The sequence below is a fragment of the Geotrypetes seraphini genome, chromosome 3, assembly GCF_902459505.1.
Source record: "Geotrypetes seraphini chromosome 3, aGeoSer1.1, whole genome shotgun sequence".
In the NCBI taxonomy this organism is placed as follows: Eukaryota; Metazoa; Chordata; class Amphibia; order Gymnophiona; family Dermophiidae; genus Geotrypetes; species Geotrypetes seraphini.
Genome location: NC_047086.1, coordinates 143,283,395 through 143,299,900, shown reverse-complemented (window position 1 = coordinate 143,299,900; position 16,506 = coordinate 143,283,395). Strand labels below are relative to the sequence as shown.

At 38.5% G+C, this 16,506-nt stretch overlaps 1 protein-coding gene across 2 annotated transcripts in view; it reads left to right on the top strand.

Annotated features, from left to right (window-relative positions):
- Nucleotides 1-16,506, top strand: part of IFT172 (intraflagellar transport 172) — a 413,076-nt gene that overhangs the window by 349,705 nt on the left and 46,865 nt on the right. For both annotated transcript variants that reach the window (XM_033936511.1, XM_033936510.1), the window contains 2 exons: nucleotides 1,103-1,219; nucleotides 6,114-6,224. In XM_033936511.1, the coding sequence (XP_033792402.1) occupies nucleotides 1,103-1,219; nucleotides 6,114-6,224 (228 nt within the window). The remainder of the gene's footprint in view (nucleotides 1-1,102; nucleotides 1,220-6,113; nucleotides 6,225-16,506) is intronic.

Genomic DNA, 16,506 nt, shown 5'->3' with positions numbered 1-16,506 from the left:
CTCTGAGATCAGAATGTGAAAATCAGGATGCCAGGCAAATACTGATGTCTGAGCTCTCACTCCAGACATGTGAGAGAATGAGGCAGAATGAGCTGGCTGCAGGTTCAAACTGAGCTCAGGCAGAGACTCCAAAAAGAGATTCAGAAAGGTAGCAGATTGAAATGAAAGCAAGGGCAGGTCCGAGTTTCAAAAATATACATGCAGGTTGGCTAACAGGTACCACCAGGAGTCGGCCTGTCAGCTGCAGGCCTGCTTCTTCTCAACACAGACAGAGCTGAAGTAAATGCTCCAAGCACCAAAACCCCAAAAAGGGTCGAAAACACCAAAGAAAAAGGGAAAAACAGAACAAAAACACTCCTTCAGGCTCCAGTGCAGAAGGGAAAAACTACAGGTGGCAGTAGAACTCCCTGTGAAGTAGAGGAGAATCACAGAAAAAATCCAGAGTGGATTCCTTTTTAGATGGCTCGCAGCCGTTGGGAGATAACCCATATGTCTGGAATGATGCACTTATTGCACTGGAATTATGGTTACTTAATATCTTTACTCATTTTATAAGGTCTAAAATCTTGGCTTTACCCTTAGAAAGTTCCTTGGTGACAGACTAATTTTGGAGGATGGTCATACAACTGCTGTAACTGATATAGTGTGTTTTATTTTTATCTTATTTGTTTTATCTTTTATACATTATTATTTTTATATTGTGTTTTTGATTAGTAGGTAGGAATTGTGTGTATTTGTTTTTTTTGCATGGGTTTGTAATCACTTTGGACTCCTTTTACTAAACCATGGAAGAGCTTATTACTGCGGGCTGGTGAGGTAAATGCTCCACCAGCATTTACCTCACCGGCCCGCAGTAAGAAGCTCTTTCACGGTTTAGTAAAACCAAGCGTTTGTTTTTATTATCAAGTAGATGGAATATAAGGATTTTTTAAAAACACACATAATTTTAGTAATCCTTTAGCTGCCAGGTTAATGTGGGAGTCCCACTTACTAAGAGTAAGAAAAACACTCTTACCTTCTTTCTTGAGCAGATAAAAGCTCACACCCATATACTTCCTAGTACTTACAAGAATGTAATAATTTGCCTCTCTTTTTCTTGTAGAATTTTAAAGTTCTTCATAAATATGTTGCATTATATGCAACATACCTCATCAAGGAAGGGAGCTATGACAAAGCATTAAGTTTGTATGTACAACATGGAACACCTGCAAATTCCCAGGTATTTATAGAAATAGCATGTAATAGCAAATAAGTACTGCTTGATTTTTGAAAAGTTATCTGTCAGAATTGGGACGTCCTGCTCATAATGTCAAAAAAAGTCTATCTCACAGCTAGTTTCATACAGGAAAAATGTACGGATTTTCATTCGAAAATGGCTATGAGATGGACATTTTTGTGCTGAGAACATCCAAAATAAATAGCCATTTTCCAGGAAGAAATCTAAGGGCAGAAAAAAAAACAAAAAAACAAGGATAGGGACATCTGTTCTGTATCATTTTGAGAAAAATGGCCACACAGATGTCCAGGCAGAGCAGAGGGGTAGCCTAGTGCAGTAGAGTTTAAAACAAGGGATCCTTGTTCAAATTCCACTTTAATTCCTACTGTACCTGAATGCACCCGACAACAGTAGCCTTCAGGCTTGCAAGTTGCTTATATATTTAGGTACAGCAGGTATATTTCTGTTTTTGAAGGCTCATGATTTAAAACAAATATGAGTTAAAGTGGGATTTGAACCAGGGTTTGGTTTAAAGTCCACTGCACTAACCACTAGGCTATTCCTCACACTTGCGTCCTGCTTTGGTTAGAATGCCTAAGGTAATATATTGAAATAAAACAAAAACATAAAGGAAATAAAGTAATACCTTTTTTATTGGACTAACTTAATGCATTTTATGATTAGCTTTTCAAATGTTGACAAATATCAGTATATATAAGGAAAATATGAAAGCATTCCAATGATAGTTTCATAGGAAAAGGACAGGTGGGTGGGTAGATAGGAGACAGAGAGGTAACAAAACAGTTTAAATTTCTTTGTAGTGTGAAAGGAAGCCAAGGTCTTTAAGTCTTATCTGGAAGGTATCAATTAGAATGCCTGCAATACCTGAATCTGTCATAGAACTTGATTTTCCTTTCCAGTTTCACTTTCAGAGGAGAAGGAGGGGAAATTACGGCATTGTCATAGAAACATAGAACATGACGGCAGAAAAGGGCCACGGCCCATCTAGTCTGCCCACACTAATAGCCCACCCCCTAACTATCTCCATGAAGAGATTCCACATGCCAATCCCATCTTTTCTTAAAATCTGGCACGCTGCTTGCCTCAATTACCTGTTGTGGAAGATTATTCCAGCGATCAACCACCCTTTCGGTGAAGAAATATTTTCTGGTGTCGCCATGAAATTTCCCACCCCTGATTTTCAACGGATGCCCTCTTGTTGCCGTGGGTCCTTTAAGGAAAAAGAGATCCTCTTCTACCTCGATACGGCCTGTGACATATTTGAACGTCTCGATCATGTCTCCCCTCTCTCTGCGTTCCTCGAGTGAGTACAGCTTCAACTTACCCAGTCATTCTTCATACGGGAGATCCTTGAGTCCTGAGACCATCCTGATGGCCATTCGCTGAACTGACTCAACTCTCCGCACATCTTTTTGATAATGTGGCCTCCAGAATTGTACATAGTATTCCAGATGGGGTCTCACCATGGATCTGTACAACGGCATTATGACCTCAGGCTTACGGCTGACAAAACTTCTACGGATGCAGCCCATGATTTGTCTAGCCCTGGATGAAGCTTTCTCCACTTGATTGGCAGTCTTCATGTCTTCGCTAATGATCCCCCTCAAGTCACGTTCTGCTACAGTCCTTGCTAGGATCTCACCATTTAGGGTGTAAGTCCTGCATGGATTTTTGCCGCCAAGGTGCATGACCTTGCATTTTTTGGCATTGAAACTTAGTTGCCAAGTCTTTGACCAATGCTCCAGCAGGAGTAGGTCCTGCGTCATACTGTCAGGCATTGAGCTTTTGTCGGGCACTGTGCTTTCATCTGTTGTGCTGTTGCCTACCATGTTGCATAGTTTGGCGTCATCGGCGAATAATGTAATTTTACCTCGAAGCCCCTCAGCCAAGTCTCTTACGAAGATGTTAAATAGGATCGGGCCCAAGACTGAGCCTAGCGGCACTCCACTGATCGGAGAGGGTACCGTTTACCACTACCCTCTGAAGTCTACCTCTAAGCCAGTCCCTAACCCATGCAGTTAATGTTTCACCCAGTCCCATCGAACCCATCTTGCTCAATAACCTGTGGTGTGGGACACTATCAAACGCTTTGCTGAAGTCCAAATACATGACATCCAGGGACTCCCCTATATCCAGCTTTCTTGTTACCCAGTCAAAGAAGCTGATCAGATTTGATTGGCAGGACCTTCCCTTCGTAAAACCATGTTGATGGGGATCTCGTAGATTCTCCTCATTCAGGATCATATCCAATTGGTATTTGATTAGTGTTTCCATAAGTTTACTCACTATCGATGTGAGACTCACCGGTCTATAATTCTCAGCCTCCGTCCTGCATCCCTTTTTGTGGAGTGGAATGACGTTAGCCATTTTCCGTTAGCCAATTAATCCCTGAACTGGCTAGCTGCTCAATAAGAGCACTTTTTAGCGAGAAGATGGGAATTTACCTGAACATCAAGAAGACCAAAATCATGGCTATCACCAACAAGAAAGTCCACATAGAGATAAACAATGAAGAAATAGAAGTGGTTGACAGCTTTGTTTTCCTTGGGTCCCTCATTGATCACAGTGGTGGTTCAAAAGCAGAGATCAAACATCGATTAGCACTGGGGCATATAGCGAAGGTAAACTTAGGCCAAATATGGAAGTGCAAGGACATTGCAATTACCATCAAACAAAAACTGACCACTGCCATTGTATTCCCAATTGCAGATAGAAGAAAAATCAATGCCTTTGAGCTGTGGTGCTGGAGAAGACTTCTACAAATCCCATGGACAGTTAGGATCACCAACAAAGACGTTCTTGATCATATAAATCCAGAGCTGTCCCTGGAAGGCAAGATTACCAGACAGAAACTGACCTATTTTGGACATGTGATGAGGGTGAATTCACTAGAAAAGGAGGTGCTAATAATGGTCAGTGGTAAAAGGAAGTAGGGGAAACCAAAGGCCCATTGGCTGGATACCATCAAGAATGATACAGGAATGAACATCAAACAATTGAAAGAAGCCGTGGAAAACAGGGAAACATGTTGAGGACTGGCCTACAGAGTATCTAAGGGTCGAACACCACTGAGTGGATAGTAGTAGTATTCATTTGAAATGGGGGAATATCAGTGACATTTCCCATGTTATTGCTTGTTGTTTACTTCAAAAGTGATTGTTCTTCAGTTACAAAAGTGTACAGGAGTGGATATATTGGTGCAGCTATGGCCAAGGTCCAGGATACTGTACATGTTTCCATTACAGCAACTGATGGGTAGAGTCATTCAGATCCTAAAGGCACATCAAGTTTGGTAGTTCTGGTGGCTTGGATTGGCTGTGGAGACTGTGCTACAGGTACCTGATGAAGTTGATGATGGAGGATCCACTAACCTAGCCTTGCCTTGCAAGAGCAGGCTGTTATTTTACGGACCAGTGTACTTACAGGACATGTTTTTGTTCTCTCTTATGGCATGGCTATTGAGGGGGCATAGCTCTGGAAGAGAGGATACTTGAATAGAGTTATAGCCGCCCTTCTGTATTCCAGGAAGACTCCTTGGTGTATATGTGAGTGTGATTTATTTTTGGGGCCTATTGCCCTTGAGGTCTTTTGTTTCTGTTTGAGGTTTTGCATTTTCTTCAGGATGGTCTGGTTAAATGATTGGCCCTAACTTCCCTGAAAGTGCAGGCTGAGGATGTGACATGCTAAAGAAGCATGATACAAGGTATATTTTTGAGGAGCCACCTGGATCTTGTACATTTTTTATGAGAAGTGAAGTTGTTGAGGCCTCTGAGGCATCCCATCATACCTTGCTCAGATTTGAATCTGATTCTTTTGGTTGTGAGGAAGGTATCTTTGAATCACTTAAGAAAGCCTCCTTAAAGATTGTTACTTGAAGATACTGTTTCTAGTGGTCATTTGTTCAGCAAGGCACATTTCAGAGCTACAAGATCTGTCCTTACTGGAGCCCTTCCTGCTGATTTTGCAGGAGAAGATGATAATTTGTCTGGTTCCTTCCTTTTTTCTGAATATAGTATCATCATTTCACATTAATCAGTCCATTGCAGTTCTGGTGCTTTGAGAAAACTGAAGGCAGCGAGGAAGCAAGACATCTGCATAGATTGGCTATAGGGAGAGTTTTGAAATGTTATCGGAAGAACTCAGGCGTTTCAGTGGTCAGACAGGTTGTTGGTGTTATTCAAGGGAACCAGAATATACACACAAAATGATAGCAGAGCTGTGCCCCACACACCTACATATAAAATTGCCTCCTATGTGATTCACTATTGTGACTATTGAATTATCTTCAAAGAATACTAGTTAAAAGTAAGAAAGTTTGCTCTCTTGAAAGTCAGCATCTGAATAGTCACATGATCTGCATGCAACATCTGTGACTATTCAGATCCTGGTTACTGAGTATAGCAGATTCAAATAAGTATGAGAGAATGCTGAAAAGTTCTCAGCCCAACTAAGAAGATAATGATGTGGATATGGTTCAATCAGTGATCTGAAACAATATCAGAACATAAAATTTTGTTTCTACAAATTGGCACTTAATGAAATATAACTCTTTTCAGTTACGTGGCAAAGTAATGCTCAGAAGTTAGGAAGTTGGTTGGCTGCGCTGAGAACTTTTCAGCACCTCATTTTTGTTTACACTTTAAACAATATGAACCTTTCTGGTGTATTTTAAGAGTACTGCAGTTGCTCCTTACTAGTGAATTATGCAAGGCACTTCTAACAGTTTGAAATGCCTAAAAGGAAGGGGGCATAAGTGTCCAAGCACATTTGATTTTTTTAACTGTATCAGAGAGAAAGAAATTGAGGAATTTTATCCATGAATTTTTTCAACTGTGATTGTAGTTGACTTCTGTCTTACTGTTTCTTCTTTTCACAGAATTTCAACATTTACAAGCGCATATTTGTGGACATGGTTAATGCATCTGGTATGAACTGTGCTGAGGCATACCATAGCTGGGCTGATCTCCGGGACGTCCTTTATAGCTTGGTAAATATGGGAGCTAGAACAATAGAAAAGATGGGCAGGATCAGATCTGATCATTTTGGCCATCCGAATGATCTAACAGAAAAGATAAAGAAGCTAAGATAAGCTGTATTCAAGAGGAGTGGAACAGATCTCTCATCGCTTTTATGCTTATCTTAGTAAGAATTTTTCTATTTGCCTTTTCTTCCTCATATTTTCTTTTCTTCTTTAGATTTTTCCTTACCTTTCTCTTGATTATCAACTAATCTTTTTCCTTGTCTTAATTTTTGATCCAAAACTTCTTTCACTTTCTAGTCCTCACTTCCTTATCAGAACCAGTCATTCGCACCACACATGACTTCATTCTGTAGTCTGTAATTTTGCTGTCTTCCATTCACTAATGATAAACAGGACCACTGAGCCACACTTTGGGGTTATGTGACCTATGTTACATGCGTCTGTTTGGAAAATGCTTGCAGTTGTGTCAAGAATTGTGTTGTAAGTTGAGAATAAGACTTTTCACCAGTTACGACTTTGATCCTAGGCTGTTTCATCATTTAGACCAGTGCCAGGTCCTCTTCAATGCCATCTCCTCCAATTGATACTATTACTATCTTTCTAGTAAGTAGTACAAGTCTAAATGATCTTCAGATAGCTCTATAGTGAGTAATTCTGATGAAGAATACTCTTGAATACTCTGTGGTAGAACAGAGTTGTGCGAGGACAGAAATCAAACTCGTCCCCATCCATCCCTGTTGGAATCGAATCCGTGCCCGCAAATAATCTCTTCCATCCCCGACCATCCCCACAAGTAATCTCTTCTATCCCTGCCCATCCCCGCAAGTAATCTCTTTCATTCCCATAAACTTCAGAATTGATATAATTATGCTGCTGAATTTGAGGCTCTGATACCCATTTACAAATAAGCAAAGACAATTTATTAATTTGGGATAATTGGAAGAATACATACTTTGTAAATGAATCTCAGCAAGAGCTTCTAATGTAAATATAAAATATAAATACTCCAGTTGATGAAGACCTCAAGCTATGTCAACTGAAAACTTCTCTAAAGGTGGCCAAAACTCCTTTTTACCAGCTTGGCAGGCAGCAGAAATGTCACTAAACCACAGATGCTGGCCCCTCAGTGGCTCAAGGATGCTTGGTAGAAGGGAGTTCTGATTGCCTTTGGCGGAAGCCTTCAGCTGGCTGTGCTTAGGTATCCCTACCATCTACAGCAAGGATCAGCAAATATTTCAATACTGGAGCCAGAAATGCATTTCCTTTTCTGTTGAACACAATACAAAGACCTCAGCTATATACTGTACATTTCCCAAAGCAAATGTATTTCAGTCAATAAATTCCTTTATTCACATTTGATGTCTGGAGATTTATTTTTCCATCAAGTTTGTTCCAGTTTCTCATTTTTCTGCTTTCCTAGTCAGGAAAGCAGAAAAATGAGAAACTGGAACAAACTTGATGGAAAAATACATTTGCTTTGACTAACCAAATTAATAACATATCTAAAAAGTGTTTGTTTTTTTTAGTTTACGGATGCTAAGGAGGGTTCGTTGTGTTACTCAATTGCTGAGGGCACTGCATTGGCTTCCGATGTATTGGAGGGTTAAATTTAAATGTGCTAATGTTGTTTTTAAGAGTTTATAAGGGATTTTTTTCCCCACTGTTTCCTCTTTCTTTTAACTTTTATCGTTTCCGGTCTATTAGCAATATGCATAGTAACATAGTAGATGACTACAGATAAAGACCCGAATGGTCCATCCAGTCTGTCCAACCTGATTCAATTTAAATTTTTTAAATTTTTTCTTCTTAGCTATTTCTGGGCAAGAATCCAAAGCTCTACCCGGTACTGTGCTTGGGCTCCAACTGCGGAAATCTCTGTCAAAACTCATCTGCACCCTCCCTGCCATTGAAGCCCTCCCCAGCCCATCCTCTCCCAAACGGCCATATACAGACACAGACAGTGCAAGTCTGCCCAGTACTGGCCTTAGTTCAATATTTAATATTATTTTCTGATTTTAGATCCTCTGTGTTCATCCCACACTTCTTTGAACTCCGTTACTGTTTTCTCTCCACACCTTCTTCCTTTTACTGGCTACGCCTCTCTTTATACAGCCCAGCATCCTTCTGGCAGCAGCCACCACCTTGTCACACTGTTTTTTCATTTTTAGATCTTTGGACACTATCACCCCAAGGTTCCTCTCCCCGTCCATGCATATCAGCTTCTCATCTCCCAGCTTATACGGTTCCTTCCGATATTAATCCACAAATGCATTACTCTGCATTTCTTTGCAATGAATTTTAGTTGCCAGGCATTAAACCATTCCTCTAACTTTAGCAGATCCTTTTTCACAGAGATTGGGGCCCGAGGATCAATATGGCAAATTAAGTTGTGAGCAGGAGTCAGGTCAAAGATGACGTGTCATCTGTAAAATAGGTGGCAAAAACAGAGTGGAGAGCAGTATAGAAAGTTTTTCAGCAATAAGAAATCCAATTCTTCAGACCCTGCGTTTGTGATTGTTCCCAAGAAACCATGCAAAGTGATCCAGATTTTCCGGAAGTGCCAGAGTGTTCTGTGCTCATCTTAAAGATCTGATGACCCTGTGCAGAGGCGTTCCATCTCCTTCGGTACTGTGTGGTGAGCATGGGTAATTGGATGCTAGTGCATTCATAAAGCTGCAGTTGCCAATTAAGCTGCTAGCTTTCGCTCAAGGTGTGAAAAATAACAAAAACATGGAAATGACGCATAACGCAAGGTTTACCAAAATAATTATTTATTGCTTTTATTTTTCCATCATGGACCTCAAAAGGCTAGTTGCGTTAGCGGGAGGTTGTTATCGTTGCCAAAATGCTGGCCTTCTGATAACGATCTCAGCTCGATACTTCGAAGCTCCCCAATATATACCTTCAGTCCAGTTTGACATCATTGGCCGTCAGCCAATCAACTAAGAGAGGCTGTATTTAAATTTAGACAAAGACCTTCTTTTTAACATGGAATAAAAATTCCAGAAATCATAATTTTTTGTTTACATTCATTTCTGAATATACATAAACATTTTATAACATAGCCAAAGAAATGTTATCTGAAACTGCTTATTTTTGTCGAGAAAACCTACATTAAATATTGCTGAAAACTTGTCAGCCTCAGAGAAAAAGGAGGGGCTGTTTCCCCCCTTTCTCTCTGAGCTGACAGCTTCAAATTTCACTGGCATACAGATTCAGAAACCTTCCTATGCTGGAGACTGCTACAGGCCTCTGATTCTAACTTAACCATTTCCAGATGCTGTGTTCAGGATTTTTCCTTAGTGTTCCTTATATAAACCATTTCACTTTAAGTACAAATTCTTTCATATATCCATTCATATATCCATTCATTCTTGGGGCCCCATTCATAGATTCACACATTATATGTCATTCATGTTTAATGCATGTTATATCTCAGATTGGGATATGTAATCTAATATGCTCTTCCTAACCAGCCTAAGGCACATCTGGTATCAATTAGAACCACGAGGCTAAAAGCGGGAAAAACCTGAACAAAGACTAGGGATATAGGCTGAACACAAAATGGAGTAAAACCAAGCAGAAGACATAGAAAAACAGAACAAAATGGAGTCACTACCTCAAGATGGAGTTTAGGTATATCCTGATTTCCTCTATGATCAGACACTATTCCTCAGTGGATAGCACAAGGCCAATGTGAATGACAAATATGCTGGTTTCACAATAACTATGCTGTACAGGTGTTGGACGCATGGACAGGGAGGCTTAAGGACAGAGAATGCAGCTATGCCTTTAGTTAGTGTGTGGATTTAGGGGAAGGGAGAAAATTTATATGAGAAGATATGTGGAAGAGATATAAGGGTCCTTTCGGTGTGTGTGCTCGTGTGCTTCCATCTCAGGGTGGAGGGGTGCGGGGGCATGCTTTGTCCTTGCAGTCTTTCCTTCGCAATTTTAAACATTATGAACATGTCGTTAAATAGTGTCATCATCCAGTAACATTATAGTCAAAATTTTTATACACAGAATACTGGATTGGAATACCAATTTAACTAATTTTTTTTTAAACAAAACAGACTCAGCTAACTTATTTTTGAAGCGGTTCAAAATATAGAGAACTTATTATAAATGCCAGGTTGAAGGATTTCTTGGATAAATTTTCTTCTTTTGGTTGGGGGGGAATTTTGCGGGATGAAGTGTGTTTTGCATTCTTTTGCTTTGAGATGGAGGTGCATGGGTGTGTATATTGAAGGGATTTTTTTGCTTGAGACCTTATATTAGTTTAACAATCAATGAAATGAAATGATATGTGCGTAAGAAACTCATGATTGATGTTTTTTCCTTTATTTATTATTTCAACTATTATGGTTTGTAGGCTAAATTAATTTATCATAGTAATATTAAGTACATGAAATAAGAAGTCTCCCAGGATATTAAATGTATGTAATGATAAAATTGGAAATGATAAAATTATATTAGAACAAAGGGTAATACTAAAATTTAGGAGGAATAAAAATCATATTGGTTCAAAATAATTAAATGTTTATATAAAATAAAATATTGAATTGGGGGAATTTATTTATAATTGTAAGTAATAAGCATAAGTAATGATAAGTTGGGGAAAGATAAGAGGTTATAGGATTACTAAAAGGAATAAGTATTAATTGATACTGTATAGTATTGAGAAATATTTTTATGATATACCTAAGCTTATATATTTGTATGAAGTAGTTATAATTTAGTAGTACTATTTATTATAACAGATTACTTATAAACATACACAAAATTGGTTTTATTTTTAAGAAAATATGGAGTTTTGATGGAATATTTCAATTAGGAATTTATAATCATCAATAGTTTATTATAGATAGTTATAAAAGTTAGATCAATTATATAAAACTCATTATTCATTTTATAGAATTAATTGGCTTATTATAAGTATATATTGAATTTTTAGTTTAGCCTGTGGGGGTTTTTTTATCACCTGATATCATATGTGCGTTTCCAAGTTTTCACTATTAATTTGGAAGGGGTGGGGTGGGGATATGGAGGGGAAGGGATGGGTAGGATAGGGGATTTTATTTTAGTTTTTAAGTCTGGGAAAAAATGATTATTTAATATATACTCATTATAATTTGAATTACTGTATGATAATTGTATGTATTAAGTATAATATATATAATGGATTTTAAAATACTATCACTAAATGTTAATGGCCTCAACCATCCGATTAAAAGGAAAAAAAATTATTATATTTAAAACAACAGAATGCGGATATTTGTTATATCCAAGAGACACATCTGTCAACTATAGAATCTACAAAATTAGAGGGAGAATGGGTAAAACATTGTTTTTATGCCCCTGATGTAGGAAAGAAGGCTGGAGTAGCTATTTTAGTAAATAGAAAGTGTAATGCATTATTTAAATTGGTTGCTTCAGACCCTTTAGGAAGATGGGTACATGTAGATATGAGCATGGGAAATACTACCATGGCGCTTTTTAATATATATGCCCCTAATTCTAATCAAATTGAGTTCTTCAAATCTCTACAACAATTGATTTTACCACTGGCTGCTTATAATTTAGTAGTGGCAGGGGATTTTAACATCATTATAGATCCTCTGATGGATAAAAATCCTAGTAAAATTATGATTAGATAATTTTGTACAATCTTGTAATTTAAAAGATATATGGAGAATACTTCATTTTGATGGGCGGGAATTTTCATTTTGTTCTCATGTACATAAATCCTTTTCAAGGATAGATTACATTTTTGTTTTAGATCAATTGGTTCAACAGATAACACATGGAGGGGTATGGGTTGAATTTAAAATTGTTGATCAGGATAATAGCAGATCTGTATGAAGATTTGATAATACATTGCTTGCAGATCTAAAATTTTGTGATGATTTTCAATTAAAAATGAATGAATATTTTCAACTTAATAATATAGAAGAAATCTCTATGGAAACCTTATGGGATGCTTTTAAAGGTACCATGAGACGGCAAATTATCTCATTATCAGCATATATTAAGAAGCAGATTAAAATAAAATATTTTAATCTTGAAAAGGAGATTAAGATTTTAGAATCAAAATTGGTTGAAAAATGGGAGCACTCTACATTATAAGCCCTTTTAAAAGTTAAATGTAAGTATAATGAGATTTCTTCTAGAATGGTTAGGAAAGATTTATTTTCTCAGCAAGCTCTGTATTATGGAAATTCAAATAAGGCCGGAAGATTATTGGCGAATTATCTCAAAGCAAAAAAAAAGAAAGACAAAAATAATTGCAATTAAAGATGAGAAAGGAAATATTCACTCTCAAATTAGTCCTATTTTGGAACAATTTTTAGATTTTTATGACTCTTTATTCTTCTGAGCCTTATGCAGATAAAGAAAGAGATGGCTTAGAGTTTTTGAAATTATTAGAAGGACCCAAAATTCCTGAACATATAAAAATAAGTTTAGATAAGCCTATATCATTAAATGAATTACAAACGGCGTTGAAAAGTAGGATCCGCTCCAGGTGGTGATTGTTTTACAGTAGAGTTTTATAAAGAGTTTCAAAATACCCTATTGCCACATTTGTTAAATTTATATCAGGCTCAACTCAATAAAGGTTGCATTACAGGCACTATGGCAGAATCATTAACTATAGTTTTGCCAAAGCCAAATAAAGATCCCACGTTGGTTTCAAATTACAGACCTATTTCTTTAATAAATGTTGATGAAAAACTATTAGCTAAAACATTGGCGTTACGCTTAGCCAAGGCTCTCCCTCATATTATTCCAATCTGAAAATATTCCAGATTGGTTGTGGTTGGAATGGCGACTCATTTTTCCTCTGAGATTAAATCATGTTCTTATTATCAAGATGCCTAGGATATATAAAGAAATCAGAATATTAGTTGATACATTGAAAACTTTAAGATTGGTGAGTAATTTAACACCTATTCCAATATATAAATCAACAAATCAAACTATATGGCATAAGTCCAAGATTCAAATTGGCGGATTTACGGTCATCTGGAAGCATTTTATGATGGTAAGTATACGGATTCTAGATGATGTTATATATAATGGTAAACTGCTTGATTTTTCACAGTTGCAACATAAATTCGGTCTTGATAAATCACAAAGTTATAGATGGTTGCAACTGAAGCAGGCTATTCAGGCAGGATTCTCTGAATGGAAAAGTCTTAATAATCAATATAGTTTGGAGTTCTTATGCTTTCAGGTGGACTTCCTGGGACACCAGGCCGCACAATGGTATAAATTGATATCTGGATTTATGAATAAGAAACCAAGAACTAGTCTGAGGGACATTTGGAGCATTGAGATAAAGCATCAAATTACTGCATCTCAATGGCCACGAATTTGGTCTTGGAGGATGAGATGTACAATGTCAGCATCTATGAGACAAACTTGTTTTTTTCTGTTACATAGAGCATTCTGGACCCCTGTTCGTTTACAAAAATTAGAAAGCTCTAAGTCTAATAGATGCTGGCATTGTCATATTGAAGCAGGAACTTTAAATCATTTATTATTCTATTATCCATTCATTTTGGCTTTTTGGAAATCGTTATGGGGCCAAATAAATTGTTTATTAGAAAATCCGGTGAATTTATCATATGATATTATATTATTTGGAATGTCAATGAGGAAAAAAAGTCAAATTTCTGCAAAAAATAATGTTATTACTTATTATGACAGGAGTAGCCATTCAACAAATTACATTTAATTGGAAAAATTGGAGTAGACTTAACTACAGTTTCTGGTGGAACTCTCTGTGTCATATATATAAGATGGAAAGAACGCTAGCCACACAAAACAGAAATTTTAATAAATTTCAGGAGGTATGGGGGTCCATTAATAGAATATTGTAATGAGTAAATATCATTTTTCCCTTATTGGTACATTTGTAAAGTGAGGGATGGGGGAGGGATTTCTGATTTGATATTAAATGTTTAGATTAATAGAAAAGATTCTATAATATATTATATGATATATGAAATAGTAGGGATGGGAGGGTAGGTTTAGATATTATAATTTAAGTTGTATATGAAAGCTAATCAAGTGATATTGTATAAGTTCAAATTATATTTTCTGATACACTTGTTGTAAGATGTAAAAATGAATAAAGATTTATAAAAAAAAAATATATATATATATATCCTTTTTCATATTTTCCATTCCCTCTTCGGTGTCTACTCTGTTACAAATCTTGGTATCATCTGCAAAAAGGCAAGCTTTTCCTTCTAACCCTTCAGCAATGTCACTCACAAACATATTGAACAGGATCGGCCCCAGCACCAAACCCTGAGGGACTCCACTACTTACCTTTCCTTCCTCCGAGTGACTTCCATTAACCACCACCCTCTGGCGTCCGACAGCCAGTTTCTAACCCAGTTCACCACTTTGGGTCCTAACTTCAGCCCTTCAAGTTTGTTCAAGATCCTCCTATGAGAAACCGTATCAAAGGCTTTGCTGAAATCTAAGTAAATTACATCTAGCATATGTCCTCAATCCAGCACTCCAGTCACCCAATCAAAAAATTAAATCAGATTCGTTTGGCACGATTTACCTTTTGTAAAGCCATGTTGCCTCAGATCCTGTAACCCATTAGATTCAAGGAAGCACACTAACCTTTCTTTCAGCTTAACTTCCATTATTTTTCCAACAACCAAAGTGAAGCTCACCGGCCTGTCATTTCCCGCTTTATCCCTGTGACCACTTTTGTGAATAGGGACCACTTCCGCTCTCCTCCAATCCCCAGGAACCACTCCCATCTTCAGAGATTTGTTGAACAAGTCTTTAATAGAACTCGACAGAACCTCTCTGACAGTGGCATACCTAGCATATATTAGTCTGGCATCCATCTTCCTCCCTTTCCTCCTCCTATAGTCTGGCATCTCTCCTCTCCTCTTCTTCCCTTCCCTCTCCCACACCCACATGGTCTGGTCTGGCATTTAACTCTCACCTCTCCCTTCCCCCTTCCCCCCACTTCCATCAGTATCTGCCCCCTATCTCTCCCTCCAACCCAATTCCATGCAGTATCCTTCCCCCTTATGTCTCTTTCCCTGCAAATCCATCAGCATCTGCCCCTTTCTCTCCCTCCACCACACTTCCATACCACCCTGACCCCCTTTCTCACCTTTCACCATGATTCCATATCACCCTGACCCCCCTTTGTCACCCTCCATACCCTTCCATACCACCCTGACCCCCTTTCTCACCCTTCACCATGTTTCCATACCACCCTGACTCCCTTTCTCACCCTCCACACCCTTCCATGCCACCCTGACCTCCTTTCACCACCCTACTATTCTCCTTTCTTTCTCCATCCCAAAGGTCCCGTGATGACTGCTTCTGCTCCAGATGGAAGAGGTAAGTGACATCGGAGGGGGCTGGGCCAGCAGACGCAGTTAGTTGCGGCAAGATCCCGCGATGACTGCAACTGCAAGTCCACCCCCCAACATCACTTACCTCTTCTGGGACAGAGGCGGTAGAAGGCGCAGTCATCGCGGGACCTTCGTTCACTTCAGCGCGACTGCTGACTCTGCTCTAAGTACGGCAGCCGCGCTGAGGTGCAGTTTGGAGCAGTGCGGGAGGTTCCGGATCCGGCCGGCTGTGCACCCCCTTAGAGTGTGCACTCGGGGCGGACTTCACCCCCCCCCTGCCCCCGCCCTCCCCTTGGTACGCCACTGCTCTCTGAGCTCCCTCAGTATCCTGGGATGGATCCCGTCTGGTCCCATCGCTTTGTCCACCTTCAGTTTTTCAAATTGCTCATAAACACTCTCCTCCATGAACGGCGGAGAATCTACTCCATTTTCTCATGTTACTTTGCCAGACAATCTCAGTCCTTCTCCAGGATTTTCTTCCGTGAACACAGAACAGAAGTATTTGTTTAGCACGTTTGCTTTTTCCTCATCACTCTCCACATATCGGTTCCCAGCATCTTTTAGTTTGGCAATTCCATTTTTCTTCTTCCTCCTTTCACTAATATATCTGAAAAAATTTTTGCCTCCCTTTTTTACATTTTTAGCCATTTGATCTTTTGCCTGCACTTTCACCAGATGTATCTCTCTCGGCTTCTTTCAGTTTCACCATAAATTAATATTCCCTTCTATTAGAGGGATTCAGAGTAGACTTTAGGTAGGCTCTCACACTCTTTGGCATTTACTATGGTGAAAATCTGGAATGATCTCCCTTCAGATATTAGAACTCGTTCTTCACTGACTTGCTTTAGAAAAACCCTGAAAACGTATCTGTTTAAGAAATTTCTAATTGA